Raw genomic sequence first — 14,672 nt, forward strand, 5'->3', positions numbered from 1 at the left:
ATTAAGTTCCTTTAAACTCTCATTAAGGTTCTTGAGTAACCATATAAACATTGATTTGAACTCTGTATCCAGTAGTTTGCTTTCTTCTATTTCTTTCTTGTGATATGTTTCTTTGTCTTCACATTTTGGCTGCTTCCCTCTGTTTGTTTTTATGTATTACATAGAGCTGCTATGTCTCCTGGAGTTGGTAGAGTGCCTTGTGTAGTAGGTGTCTTATAGGGCCCAGTGGCTCAGCCTCCCCAGCCACCTGAGCTAGGCACTCTAAGTGCATCCCTGTGTGGGCTGTGTGCACAGTCTTGTAGTTGAGCCTTGATTGCTGTTAATGTCACTGGAAGGGATTAACTTCCAGGCCAATTGGCTGTGAGGACCAGCTGTGGCTACAATAGAAGAGCTGCTGTGCAAGAGCTGACCTTATGGAGCAGGACTTGCTTCAGTGGGTCTTTGGTGCTCACTGAATCTGCCTCTTTAGTGTGTCACTTGTGGATGTGTAGAATTGTTATTTGGTATGGTCTGAAGCTGTCCACTGAGTGCACTGGCTCTGGGGCCTCCTGGGAGGTGAAAAGTCAGCCATTGTCTAGGGCCACTCATCAGGAGCTACAGGGAGATCTGTAGATGGCTGCTACTTGTATTGGGCTAGGAAGTGCCCAGGCAAGGTCCAGCTGTGAAGCAAGGAAGGCTGGTGCTAGTATCAGGTCTAGAACCTTTTATTGATAGGTTTGACACCAGCTGCTGCTTGCTTGAGAAATTTTAGCAAAGTCTGAAGCCTGAGCCAGGACAGGCCATTCATATGAAAAAGCTGCCACAAACAGCTGGGTGGGGCTGCAAATTGGATGGACAGGGTCTCAGGGAGTCACCAGGGCATAGTGAACAGTGTGGGCCAACCTAACGGAAATTCATATATGACTGCCAGTCAGCTCTGCAAATGGGAGAGGAACAATGACCCATGCAAGTACCCTGTCTTAGAGAAAGCCACCCCAAGTTCCTGCCCTAATGCCAGACAGTTCAGTTCCTCCCTGTATATCCCTGTATTCCTCCAAAGCTGCTGCTAGGCAGTGGAACTCAGAGGAGGCAGGACCATATAAGTTTGTGCACCAACCTTTAAGAGGAACACCTGGGACTCCAGCAGCCTCTGTGTCACCCAGCCACAATCCTCCACTGGATTTTACAGCCTGAAGTTATGAGGGCTTCTCTTCCCAGCTCCGGAACCCTGGGCTGGGTGTCTGGTGTAGAGCTGGGAACACTTGCTTCTCACAGTAGTCTCTGCAGCGGTAATATCCCTCCCAATTTAAAAACTGCCACATGTGAATGTTAGACCAGCCTGTTCCCTACCTCCATCCTGCCAATCTCAATGTGCTTTCTTCTTTACTTCTCTAGTTGTAGGACTTCCATTCAGCCAGATTTCAGGTGGTTTTAAATGATGTTTGTTCTAGATTTTAGTTGTAATTTTGATGTGGTATGGAAGGCCATGAGTACCCGCATTTACCTATGCTGCCATCTTGGTTCTCTTTTCTCAAAATAATATTTTTGAGATTTATCCATGTTGTTGTATGTATCAGTATTTCACTCCTTTTTTCTCTTCTTTTCTCTTCTTTTCTTTTCTTTTCTTTTTTTCTTTTCTTTTCTTTCCTTTCCTTTTCTTTTCCTTTTCTTTTCTTCTTTTTGTTAATCCTCACCTGAGGATATTTTTCCATTAATTTTTAGAGAGTGAATGGAAGGGAGGGAGGCAGACGAAGAGAGAGAAAGATTGATGTGAGAGACACATCGACTGATTGCCTCCCTCCCATGCCCCTACCAGGGTGAGATCCTGCAACTGAGGTATGTGCCCTTGGCTGGAACTGAACCCAGGACCATTCAGTCTGTGGGCTGACACACTATCCACTGAGCCAAATAGGTAGGGCTCCATTCCTTTTTAATCATGACTAGTATTCCATGGCCTAACCCATTTCAGCAAAAATAGAGAAGGGATTATCTGAGACAAACTTTATTTCTCACTGAATAAATTTCCAGGACATACATGGAAGACTTACATTCCTGACATTTTTATACCAACAGAAACATTGTCAGTTTGATAAAAAAAAAAAAAGGACAAAGAGTATAGGAAGTGAAAAAAAAACACCTGCCAGACTCTCAAAATTCTATGTGCAGGAAACAGACTGGTAATGTGTGCTAACTTTAACCAAATATGTGCTAATTTTCATGAAAAAAAAGGGAGGGGAGGATGACTCAGAGGGTGAAGTCAGAAACCATGAATATGAAGCCTTCTGTTCAGAACCAAGAGCTAGGAGAGCCGAAACTTGAAATCAAAGAGCAGAGCTATGAACTGCAGATGATTATTCCCAGGCCTTGAAAACTAGATTTCAAATTATTTGCGGTCAATGCTACTTTTTACCTTCATTTTATCCCTTTTGAACTAAAATGTCTATAACTGTTACCCTATACCTGCCTCATCATTATATTTTAGGAGCAGATAACTTGTTTCATTAGTTTCACAGAAACACAAGTGAAAAAAGCCTGCACCAATAGATGAATCATACCTGGAGCATTACCAATACTGACTTAGATGACAAGATTAGAAACTTTTGAGATTTAGATGAGATGTTGGACTTTGAGCTGATGCTATAATGGGATGGGACCTTTGGGGAACTTGGGATGGATTAGTGTATTTTTCATGTGGGAGATGTGAATTTTTAGGGACCAGAGCGGGGACTATGAAAGGCAGAATAATGGTCCCCAGAGATGTCCAATGTGATATGTTAACATTACATGGTAAAAATAATTAAAGTTGGAGGTGAAATTAAGTTTTCCAGTAAACTGGATTTTAGGGAATTTCCCTAGATTATCTGGGTGGGCCCAATGTAGGGTGCCTTGTGTAGTAGGTGTCTTATAGGGCCCAGTGGCTCAGCCTCCCCAGTCACCTGAGCTAGGCACTCTAGGTGCATCCCTGTGTGGGCTGTGTGCACAGTCTTGTAGTTGAGCCTTAAAAATGGAAGATAATCAGTAGCATAGATCAGAGAGATGCAACATGAAGATGTGACTTGCTATTGCTGGTCTTTAAATGGAGGATGGTGGCTATAAGTAAAGGAATGTGGCAGTTTATAGAACCTAGAAATGGCCTTCAGCTTATAGCCAGCAAGAAATCAGGGCTATCTGGCCCATGTGGTTCAGTGGTTGAGCCTTTACCTATGAACCAGGAGGTCATGGTTTGATTCCCGGTCAGGGCACATGCTCAGGTTGCAGATTCAGTCCCCAGTAGGGAGCATGCAGGAAGCACCAATCAATGATTCTCTCATCATTGATGTTTCTATTTCTCTCTACCTCTCCTTTCCTCTCTGAAATCAATAAAAATAATATTTAAAAAAATAATAATGGCTTTAAAAAATGTTTTTAAAAAAGAAGAAATAAGGGCCATCAGTTCTACAGTCAGAAGGAGCTGAATTCTGCCAACAACCTGAGTGATCAAGGAAACAGATAATCCTAGAGTCTCCAGATGGAATGCAATCCTGCTGATGCCTTAATTTTAGTATGGTGAGACCTGTGCCAGACTTCTGACTTATAGAAATTTAAGATAATAAATGTGTCATTTTAAACCACTAAGTTTGTGTTGCAATTTGCTATGGCAGCAATAGGGAACTAATATAAAGCCAGTCAAAGATTTCTACTGTTTGGGGGATTACATTCCTATAGGGGGAGATAGTCCTATATAATAAAAGCCCAGTGGCTGAAATGGTGGAATGACCAGAATGACCAGAGGACAGAACTACCACAGCCCCTCGCTCCAGATGGTCCTGCCACCCAGGGAGCGGTTAGGGGCAATCAGCCAGGCAGGCAGATGTGGTTAGGGGTGATCAGGCAATAGGCCAATGGTTAGGGTGATCAGGCAGGCAGGCGAGTGGTTAGAGGTGATCAAGCAGGCAGGCAGAGTGGTTAGGGCAACGAGGCAGGCTGGCAAGTGGTTAGAGGTGATGAGGCAGGCAGGCAAGTGGTTAGGGGCCATCAGACAGGCAGGCAGAGTGGTTAGGGGTGATCAGGCAGGCAGGTGAGCATTTAGGAGCCAGTGGTCCTGGATTGCAAGAGGGATGTCCAACTGCTGGTTTAGGCACGATCCCACTGTGGATTGGGCCTAAACTGGCAGTCAGACATCCCCTAAAAGGTCCCAGATTGCGAGAAGGTGCAGGCCGGGCTGAGGGACGCCTGCCCCCCCACCCCCATGTACGAATTTCATGCACTGGGCCTCTAGTCAATAAATAAAATATATAATAAATAAATTACATAGTATGTTAGAATGTAATAAGTAATACACAAAAGTAAAAATTAGAAGAGAAAAGGGAGAGGAGAGTGAAATTTTAAAGGGGTAATTAGGGTGGGCCTTTTGTAAAAGGGACATTTGAACAAAGGGGGTTAGCAGTATAAATTTAGCAGTTCAAATAAAAATTAGCAGTATTTTATTAAATAAAATAATGGGTTACCTAATTTGTTTGAAATCAAAGTATTAGAATTTAAAATAAGACATATACTTTTTTCCAGATTTATCCAACATAGAAAAAAATGGTTGTTCATTATATTGGCTAAACATAGTATTTTAAAGATTGTCTTTTCCTATTTTTCTCATTCTTAGTCTAAATGTTTCTTATGGTTTTCATATTTTTAAAATATATATATTTATCTCAAGATATATCATGTTGGAAGCTTCTCCAAGTTTTTCTAACATGTGAGCAAGTTCTTTCACTATTTCCATTTCTAACTAGGTCTTTCTAGTTTTTGGAGACTCAAAGTGACATGAGAGAATATGTTAGGTACTATCTTCATCCTCGATGCTACAAACTTTGGCAGACTGCTGACACACTCTTAACTTCCATGACCTCCTGGTTTCTATCTGATAGAGAAAAATTGCACCTGTTTGCAAGGGTATTATAAAAATTTTAAAATCTTGTAAATTTCTTTGTAAATTCTTTTAGTTATTTTCACAGATTTCTCCCCTTGATCTAAATTTCTAAAACAAAATAAAATACCCAATGTTTTAAATTATGTAACAGTTGATTGTTTCAACATAAGCCAAATAAAAGTAAATAGGGGAGAAAATCTATTTGGTTAAACAAGAATTCACTGATGCCTAAATGTTTTTTCCTGATATTTTGCTTTGAGCTGTTTAGGGCATAAAGTATGAAGCAACATGGAGACAGAAAAGCCCAGAGTTCAGAGGCATAAAGAACTGGGCTCTCACCGAGCTAGGACCCTTACAGTTATGCCCTTTATCATACCTATGTAACGGTAGAATCAACTCTGCCATGTTATGTTTGGAGTTTTATAACCATGAAAAGCTCTTTAATTTGCCTCTGACTTATTTTATAAAATAAACATAATAAATCATTTCAAATATCTAATGGTTTCTTCTCTTTTCTCCTAAAACTTTGGGGTAGAAAAGACAAGAAAAAGGAAACAAAGAAAAAAAAAAGAAATGTAAGATACACATTTTGGTAATCACCCTTTTAGTGAACAGAGAAAAGCACATATTTTTTTTAACAAATACTATTTATATAAAAACAAAGCTTTAGACTCACCCCCTGAGGTTATATAGACATAACTGTCACAAAGGTTAAAAAGAAGTATCTTTATCTTTTTCTGAGTGTGTAGCAGGATAAAAATGATATAGAAAATGGATACTTTAAACTAACAGAATCAATTTTTTGCCTTATTTTATTCCATTTGATTTAATTAGCAAGCTTATTTTCTGGTAAAGACAAACTATTTAGAACAAAGAACCTAACAACACACATGAGAACCCTGCAGTAAGAGATGATTCTGGTAATGCATACATTTATTTTTTTCATATTGTTATTGCTTAAGTAGGGATTAAATTAATTTATATCCATATATCTGAAATGAAAAGATAGCTACATTTAATTTCATACTAACTTGGTAAGTGACTTAACCTCTTACATCTTCTATTGTTTTATCTGTTAAAAATAACAATCCTGCAGTGGTACTGAAACATAATTGAAACTACATGAACACATAGCAGGATCTCAGTAAATGATATTTAGATTGTTGTGTGTCGTAAATGTTTCCCTCCACGTCCCGCGTGGTTCAGGGTTTAGTATCTGGAAGTGGAGCCACACACAAATAAAATAGAAAAGACAAGAGATAATTTGGAAATATTGGGGGACCAGGCGGGTAAGTCCAACTCAAGAGGAAGGACTTCCCCCTAGCTCAGGCTGCACCGACCTTTTATAGACAGAGGTAAACAAGGCAGTGGTTACCAGAGTTACACAGTTCTTGTGAGTTTCACCTGTTTTGATCATGTTTACACTCCCTGCACTTCCCTCAGCCCATTAGCTTCCCAGGTAAGATCTGGGGAGTGTTATAAGGTCAAGCCTAATTATGCTAAGAGGACTGAGCCCTCTAAGCTGGGACTTGTTTGTGACTTTGCCAGCAGGTCAGTCCGAGGCTCAACCCTATATCGTTTTCCCACATCTCACCCTTTTTTATTATTATTAGCTACTATAATGAAAATAAAACTTAAACATCAAGAACAAAACTCTGGCTATGAAAACAATAACAAAACAATGCCAATCCGTAATCCAAAACATTTTAAAAATTAAACATAACATTTTAAGAACAAAGAATGTTTAAATCCCAATTTCAATATCCAACAGTTCTGAGTCCAAGTTTCAATGTCCGACAGTTCCTTATGTGTACATGTCAGCAATGATATTTCAGTTCTGGATGGTGGGCAAATGGTGGCAATGCAGGTCCGACCCTCTCTGGTTTGATCCTGGGCAACCTGCAGCGACGCACAGCTGCTGACTGCTAGCATGGCAAAGCGTCGTCAGCGTCTCCATCTCTGGATTGTTTTTCCTCTTGTCTTCATCGCTGGAGCATTCCTGATAATTCCTCTCTGTTGCAGGAATCCACATGGTCTTGGAGTTGTTTTCTGAAAATATACAAACATATTCTCTACTGAAGGTTAATAAAGGGAATTTTACTTGGGGTCCTTTTTATATTTGCCCAAATGATTTTCCTTTGGCTTATTTTGACACCATGTAAATTTTTTATGGGTGTCTTGCTGTTAGCATTACAAATGAAAAAAATTTTTCCAGATGTAAATTAGTTACAGGATATTTTTCCTTACATGGTATTTTTCCACTATCCCCCTTTTTTTGATTAAATTATTAGGAGACTTTTGGAAAATTTTTATAATGCAGTCTAGATAACTTTAAATTTTTAATTTTTTTGCACAAAAGTATGACTGCTTTAAGCTCATTGCATGTTAGGCAATTTTACCATGAAATGAAAATTTTGGTTAATACTACTTATTTCAATTAAGCTCGTTACTGTCAAATTTAATACTCTAACAACGATCTTAGTTTACACTGTAAATATTAATGGAAAGGATTATTTTGCATCCTTGAGAAGGCCCTGAGCATTCCTGGTGTTAGGCTGGATTTAAATATAGGGTAGCTATTGTCAGCCAAGTCTCTGTTTTCTGGGTACTGATCTCAGCTGGGCCAAGTCTCTTTCTGTTATCTGGGTCCCGATCTGAGCTGGGCATGGGAAGCGCAGCAGCCATGGGGGCAGAAGACCTCCCTCAGAAGGGGCGAGTGTTCAAGCCCCTGCATAGTTGGGGGGGTGAGGATCTGTGCCCCACCTCTGTTGACCCCCAAGTCCTCTCCTGATGGCCCCTCTGCGACTGTGCCTATCTTAGGTCATTCCTCCCTGAGGAATCTTACCCATCTTTGACTAACCAGCCATCCTCTGGGGCCAAGCAGGGTGATGTGAGGTTCAGTTCTGTCTCCTTGGTAGCCTATGCCCCTGGAGCCTCCACGCCCAGCAACTGCCTTGGGATCCCCTCGCCTGCTGGCGGGGCTCCGGCATTAATCACATATCTTGGAGAACCCAGGTTTCTTCTCCAGAGAGGGCCCAGCTTATGCCATTGGGCGAGAGACAGATCCATGATACCAGCCACCATGAGGCTTCAACCTCAGCATGAACAGAGAGCTCAGGCAACAGCTGTGGGCAATTGGATTGTAAGAAGAGGGACCCTCTTGGCAAAAAGGGCAAGAGAGGTCAATACAGAATGCTCAAGTGCCTTCTCAGGGGGCCTTCCACACAGTGGAAGGGATTAAATCCTTTGATGTCCTTATTAAATTGCTGCCAAACATTCAAAGAATTAGTTTGTAAGTTTGTTTGGGATAAATGCACAGTATGCTGTTGTGAAATATCAAACACTATTAATGACCTTGTAGAACAATATCACGTAAGGATATTCTTTGCTCTAGGCCATGGCAATTCAATTTTAAACTGGAAATGACATTAATTAAATTTCTTCAATTAGTCTTTCAGTAACTTTACACTAGCTATATTCAGGAAGGCAAAAACTCATATTATTTACCTTTCTATATTAAACCTAGTACATTTAATTACAGTCCTCCAGATGTTTGAAGGGAAAACTGCTTTCTATTATTTTCTTGCAAAGTAATTTCTAATCAGCATCCTCGTCCTCTCACAGCTGGTTTACACTTGGAGAATTTCAATTTAAAAAGAAAAATCTTTTTCTTTCAAACCAAGTAACCTACAGTTGTGGTAGTGATTAATGTTATTATATGCAATTATTAATGCTAATATTCCAAGCTACCAGCAGGGTTCTAGCTTACCAGGTGTACCAGTTACTAATGTGGATTTTGTAATCAAAGAAAACATGATAATTTCAAGAGAAACATCAAAAGTGCTTTATTCAAAGTAATGTCCATCACTAGCTACATGTTTCCCCCATCTTTCAGGTAATTTGTGGATACTGTCCCAACAGAACTTTTCTTGTTTTGAGGCAAACCATTCAGAGACCCCATTTTCCACTTGTTCGTATGTTTTGAAGTGCTGCTCAGAGAGTGTGTGTGCCATCGATCGGAACAAGTGGTAATCTGAAGGAGCAAGGTCTGATGAATATGGCGGGTGGGTTAATACTTCCTAGGCAAGATCTTTTAACGTGTCTTTAACTGGTTTTGAAGTGTGTGATGGTGTGTTATCATGATGCAAAATTACTTTGCAGTGTCTTCTGGCCCATTCTGGTTGTTTTATGATGAAAGTGTGGTTCAAATTGATTATTTGTTGTCAGTAGCAACCAGTATTAATGGTTTCACCTGGTTTTAGAAGCTCATAATACACCACACCTTCCTGATTCCACCAAATTCAGAGCATTGTCTTCTTTCTGAAATGATTTGGCCTTGCAGTCAATGTTGATGGTTGACCCCGATGATTTTGTGCATTTGGGATTCTCAAAATAAATCCACTTTTCATTGCCAGTCACAATTCGATGCAAAAAAGACTATCTTTTGTGCCATTGAAGCAACATTTTACTGATGACTTTTCGGTTTTCCATTTGTCTTTCGTTCAATTGATGTGGCACCGATTTTCCTTCCTTTAAAATCTTTCCATTGCTTGTAAACAATCGGAAATTGTTTGCTGAGCAATGTTTAATCTTTCTGCAAGTTGTTTTTGAGTTTGACACGCATCTTCATCCAATAATGCTTGTAATTGTTGGTCTTCAAACTTTTTCGGTTGACCTGGACATTCTTTGTCTCTCACATCAAAATCATCACTTTTGAAGCATTTAAACCAGTGTTCACAAGTATCTTGAGATGAAGCATGTCACCATAAGCTTCCCGAAGTATATAATAACTTTTTCTTCAAAATAAAGTAATGAATTAAAACTTCCCGAAAATGCTCTTTCTTTTGGCACGAAATTCAACATTTTTAAGCGTAAAAATATCTGTGAAGTTAACATCTTCAGAAAATTTGACATATGAAGTTTTGAAGCTTGCTGTCAATACAACAAAATAGCATACATATCAAATTGTGTATATATATCAACATATGTGTAACTCCATCTATCAAGAAAAAATCTGCATTATTAACCAGTACCCCTGGTAAGCAGCTCATTGCTCAATAATGTGCTGATGAATAAAGCAATTAAATAAGTGTAAAACAATCTACACATCCTAAAAATTGACATAGATTTGGTGCTGGTGGGGTATAGAGTATCAGATCTAACTGAGGATATCTAAACAGATTTGCCCTCTAAATCATATGTGTAACACAAATTTCAACACTAGAATATGCAGTTTCTTAATAAGCTTCCTCAATGCTGCCTACAATTCCTGTTAAACATCACAATTAGCAAGAATTATCATTAATGGTGAAAGCCTGGAACCACACTAGTTTGCCCGTTCTGAAGTGATAAGGGGAGACAAAATGGTTTTAAAAACTTCTGTAGGCAAGGAAATAAAATAACATAATTTTGAATTGAAAAATAAAACAGGTAAAATTAATATTTTTAGAGAAGTAATAAGAAGTCTGAGATGACCACTAAATTGAAAGGGCATTTCTTTTGCTTTTCTGTTCAAGCTCATTAATTTCTCAGAGCAAATAATTTTAAATTAACTAGGATCACCATTCTTTATATTCAATTGTAATTTACTAAGCACTTATGATGTATTGGGTGCTATGTGAGACTTTGGCTATACTGAAATGTAAAATTGAATTCTTGACCTCCAGAACCTCCTAGTTTAGAAGACAGACATTTATTACCCATGTGTAAGTTCTATGACTGTGATAAAGAGAGAAACAGAAGAGGCTGCTCATGCAGTCTGAAGATTTGGGAAGAGTTCCTTGGAAGAAATGATAGCTGAGCCAAGACTTAAAAAATGAAGACATTGATTGAACACTCAAATTTTGAGCAATTACATTTCATATTTGGAAATATGTAAGAATTGGCTAATTCAGGGAATTTTAGCGAATACTGGTAAAGGCTGGATCATAGGTGAATGTGGTGGAGTGGGATAAGTAGTCTGTGGCCAGATCATGTGGACCATTATATGATACACTAAGATAGTAGGAAGTTAATGAAATATTGTCCTCATATTGCTTTCATTAATGTTTACGCAAGTAATTTTTCATCTTTTATTTATGTGGAAAACAGGAAGGTATTTGAGAACAGCATATACAAAGCTATATTTACTAGGGATTTTGATAAGTGCTGTACTTAGCACTTCAATTTCAGTCTTGAAGAACCAACTGCCATTCACAAACCTTATGGTACAAGGTTCTCTGTGTTACAGTCTTTGTCTTTTTTGGTTCTTCTTTTTAGTAATGCTTAGCTTAATGGAAAGGAAGACCAAAGGTATTTCACTAGGCAAATCATAATGCAACTGCACTGGGTTGAATAGTGTCTCTCAAAATTTCATGTTAATGCAGAACCCCATCGTGACCTTAGGAAATAGAAATCTACAGTTGTAATTAGCTAAGTTAATATGAGGTTACTGATTTAGGGTGAGTTCAAAATAAAATAAATTGCATCATAACAAGAAGAAAATATGCAGACAAAGGCATAGATTGGAGTTATGCTGTCATAAACCAAGGAACACCAACAACTACTGGTAGCAAGGGGCAGTTACTTCTTTAGAGCCTCCGGAAGAAACCAGCCCTTCCAGCAACTTGATTTCTAACTTCTAGCCTCATGAACTGTGAGAGAATAAATTTCTATTTTTTTTTATTTCAGCTCTACTAAATAAATACAGCAAACAAGAAAAAAATACACCTAAATGTTGTTAGGAATTTCTCAAGTGATTTTTTCTAGATGGGACTTTATCTATTCCAAACATTTCAAACCAGACTTAATGGATAGATGAATAAGTTTTAGGAAATCTTATTATAATTAAATCATCTACTAGTATAATGTGAAAAAGTCTATATAAATTTCAAGATCTTAGAAAAATATTAGTGTTCTTCTACCAGTGGTTCTCAACCTTCCTAATGCTGCGTGACCCTTTAATACAGTTCCTCATGTTGTGGTGACCCCCAACCATGAAATCATTTCCATTGCTACTTCATAAGTGTAATTTTGCTACTGTTATGAATCATAATGTAAATATCTGATATGCAGGATGTATTTTTATTGTTCGCGACCCACAGGTTGAGAACCACTGCTGCCTATGTATTTATTCAAATATTTAATTCTTATTTATGCTTTGTCATGACAAATAGATAATCATTTTTACAATTTATTTTCTCTTTCTATTTAAGGTTATTTTATTTGTCCTACCTTGAGGAACTTGATATTTCCTACAATAGTATTGCTTCTATTCCAAATGAAATCCAGAAACTCAGGTATTTTGGAAGTAATAAGTACCCAAAAAATCATATTCTCCTGAAGGGTATATTTGGTGATGATGGAGAAAATTCAGTTCATTCATTTATTTAATAACCATCAAATATATGTAAAGCAGCCTGGCCGGTGTGGCTCAGTGGTTGGACCTCAACCTATGAACCAGGAGGTCATGGTTCGATTCCCAGTCAGGGTCATGCCAGGTTTTGTGCTCAATTCCCAGTAGTGGACATGCAGGAGGCAGCCAATAGATGATTCTTTCTCATCATTGATCTTTCTTTCTTTCTTCCTTTCTTTCTCTCTTCTCTCTCTCTCTCTCTCTCTCTCTTCCTCTCTCTCTCTTTTTTTCTCTCTCTCCTCCTTCCTCTATGAAAGCAATACAAAAATATATATTTTTAAATGTGAAGCATGAAATTTACCAAAAGGTAATTTGAATGATTGGCACTCTGTGTTTTTAGGACATAACGTTTCCAATAATTATTTAAAGAATAGTACTGATGTCCACTAATAGAATGACAAGCTACTCCTGTCTATTTTTTCACGTGTGCTCCTGTAGTTCTTAAAAGCTTTATTTTATTTTATTTTTGTAAGGAGATAGATATACACAAAATGCTAATAATACACAATGTAATTTTAATGCTAAGCTCCAATTCTTTCTCACATTAATCTTTTAAAAGTCTCTGAAGTTTATCTATATCCTTCTAGGTCAGTAGCATACTATTTTGATTATGACTTTAGGATATTTTTAATAGCTATTAGGGAGATTAGATTTCAATAATAGTCTCTTAACTATTTTCTTTAGATCATGATCTTTAAAATATTTTATATAATTCCAAGCCCCTCCTCACCCAAAACACATAAACACAACATTGGGATTTTAATTGGAATTCCCCTGAGTTTACATATAAATTTTGAAGAATTCTCATTTCTGATGATAATAAATATTTTGTCTTAAAACATAGTATTTTTTATTTGTTCAGGTTTTATTTCATATTCTTCATAAGAATTTATTATTCACTTCACATAAGTCCTTTGTCTTTCTTACTAACCTTTCTAAGTATTTTATAATTGTGTTGCTACTGAGTATGTAGTATTTTCCCTAATTTTTTTCTAGCTCACTATTGCCAGTACAGAAGAGAAAAAAAACTTGTGCTTCTTTACATTAATTTAAAATCATTTTATGTAACCAAATTATTTTATTAGTTCTGGTTGAGTTTTACTAGATTTTCTTTGGTTTACAAGAAGCATAATCTTAACCTCAACAAAATTGCATAATTTGTCTCTACTTTTCTAATATTCATACCAATTATTTAATTTATTTGTATTTTATTAGGGGAATTGAAGCTGTTCACATTTGAAATGCCTTCCATTTTACTTTGTATTTACTATCTATTTACTTTCTCCTTTTCCTATATGTTTCTTTAATATTTTTTTCAGGATGTTATTTGTTCTCTTTTTTCTTCCTTGTTAATTTCAGAAATCTACTGTACTTTTTAGTGTCTTACTAGCTATAATTTCTTTCCCAAAACTCATAAACAAATACATTTTTCTTTAATATCTTACAAAAACAAGCTAAAAATCACTTCCCCTAGCATCATGGTCTGCCTCCTCGCTGCTGTGTTCCACCAATAGTTAAGACCTTTAGAATACTTTCATTTTCCTGCTTTCCTGAGTTCCTTCTCAATGCACTTACCCCTTATCTAATTATAGATTTTGCTGAGACAGTTTAGGAACTTTTATTTCAGATTCTCATTAGTATTTTTCCTTTCACTATGTCTCTTTACTCAAAGAATATTTATTTAGCACTTAGATCTCACAAGCTTAAGAAATAAAGCAATGTCTCTCATTGGTGGGCAATCTCACATTACAGCCCTTTCACAAGCAGTTTCCATCCTCACGTCCTCCTATAGCAGTGATGGCGAACCTTTTGAGCTCGGCGTGTCAGCATTTTGAAAAACCCTAACTTAACTTTGGTGCAGTGTCACATATAGAAATTTTTTGATATTTGCAACCATAGTAAAACAAAGACTTATATTTTTGATATTTATTTTATATATTTAAATGCCATTTAACAAAGAAAAATCAACCAAAAAAAATGAGTTCGCGAGTCACCTCTGACACGCATGTCATAGGTTCTCCATCACTGTCCTATAGCTTCCAGAGTTGCACATGAGGTATCTGCTGCCAGTTTAATTTCTTTTTCTCTTTACGTGGTTATTATTTTTGTCTGGAAAGACTCTGGTTTTCTCATTATCCTTGATCTTCAGAAACTTTGTCAGATTATGCTTAACAGTATGTCTTTTTTTAAAATCTGTTTAAAAGTTTCCTGCATCCAATTTCACTCTGGTAGGGGGCACACCAACAAGCAATTCTTGGACACTAGCTGGATGTATTACAATTCAACTCAATTCTGACACTCTCCCTGGAGACAGCATTAGATCCCACTGGTTGTAGGCTCAGTCCCACAAGACTGCCCCACTTCAGATGCCTCTAGGAAGCCTCGGTTGTAAATCAG

At 37.5% G+C, this 14,672-nt stretch overlaps 1 protein-coding gene across 1 annotated transcript in view; it reads left to right on the forward strand.

The window, feature by feature from the left end:
• The window catches only part of LRRC63 (leucine rich repeat containing 63), a 116,570-nt gene that overhangs the window by 69,154 nt on the left and 32,744 nt on the right, over positions 1–14,672 (forward strand). The window contains exon 7 of the mRNA XM_070408734.1: positions 12,076–12,159. Within this exon, the coding sequence (XP_070264835.1) occupies positions 12,076–12,159 (84 nt within the window). The remainder of the gene's footprint in view (positions 1–12,075; positions 12,160–14,672) is intronic.

This window comes from Myotis yumanensis, unplaced genomic scaffold (assembly GCF_028538775.1).
Source record: "Myotis yumanensis isolate MYYU_CA2020_CCGP unplaced genomic scaffold, mMyoYum1.0.hap1 SCAF_3, whole genome shotgun sequence".
NCBI classification, from domain to species: Eukaryota; Metazoa; Chordata; class Mammalia; order Chiroptera; family Vespertilionidae; genus Myotis; species Myotis yumanensis.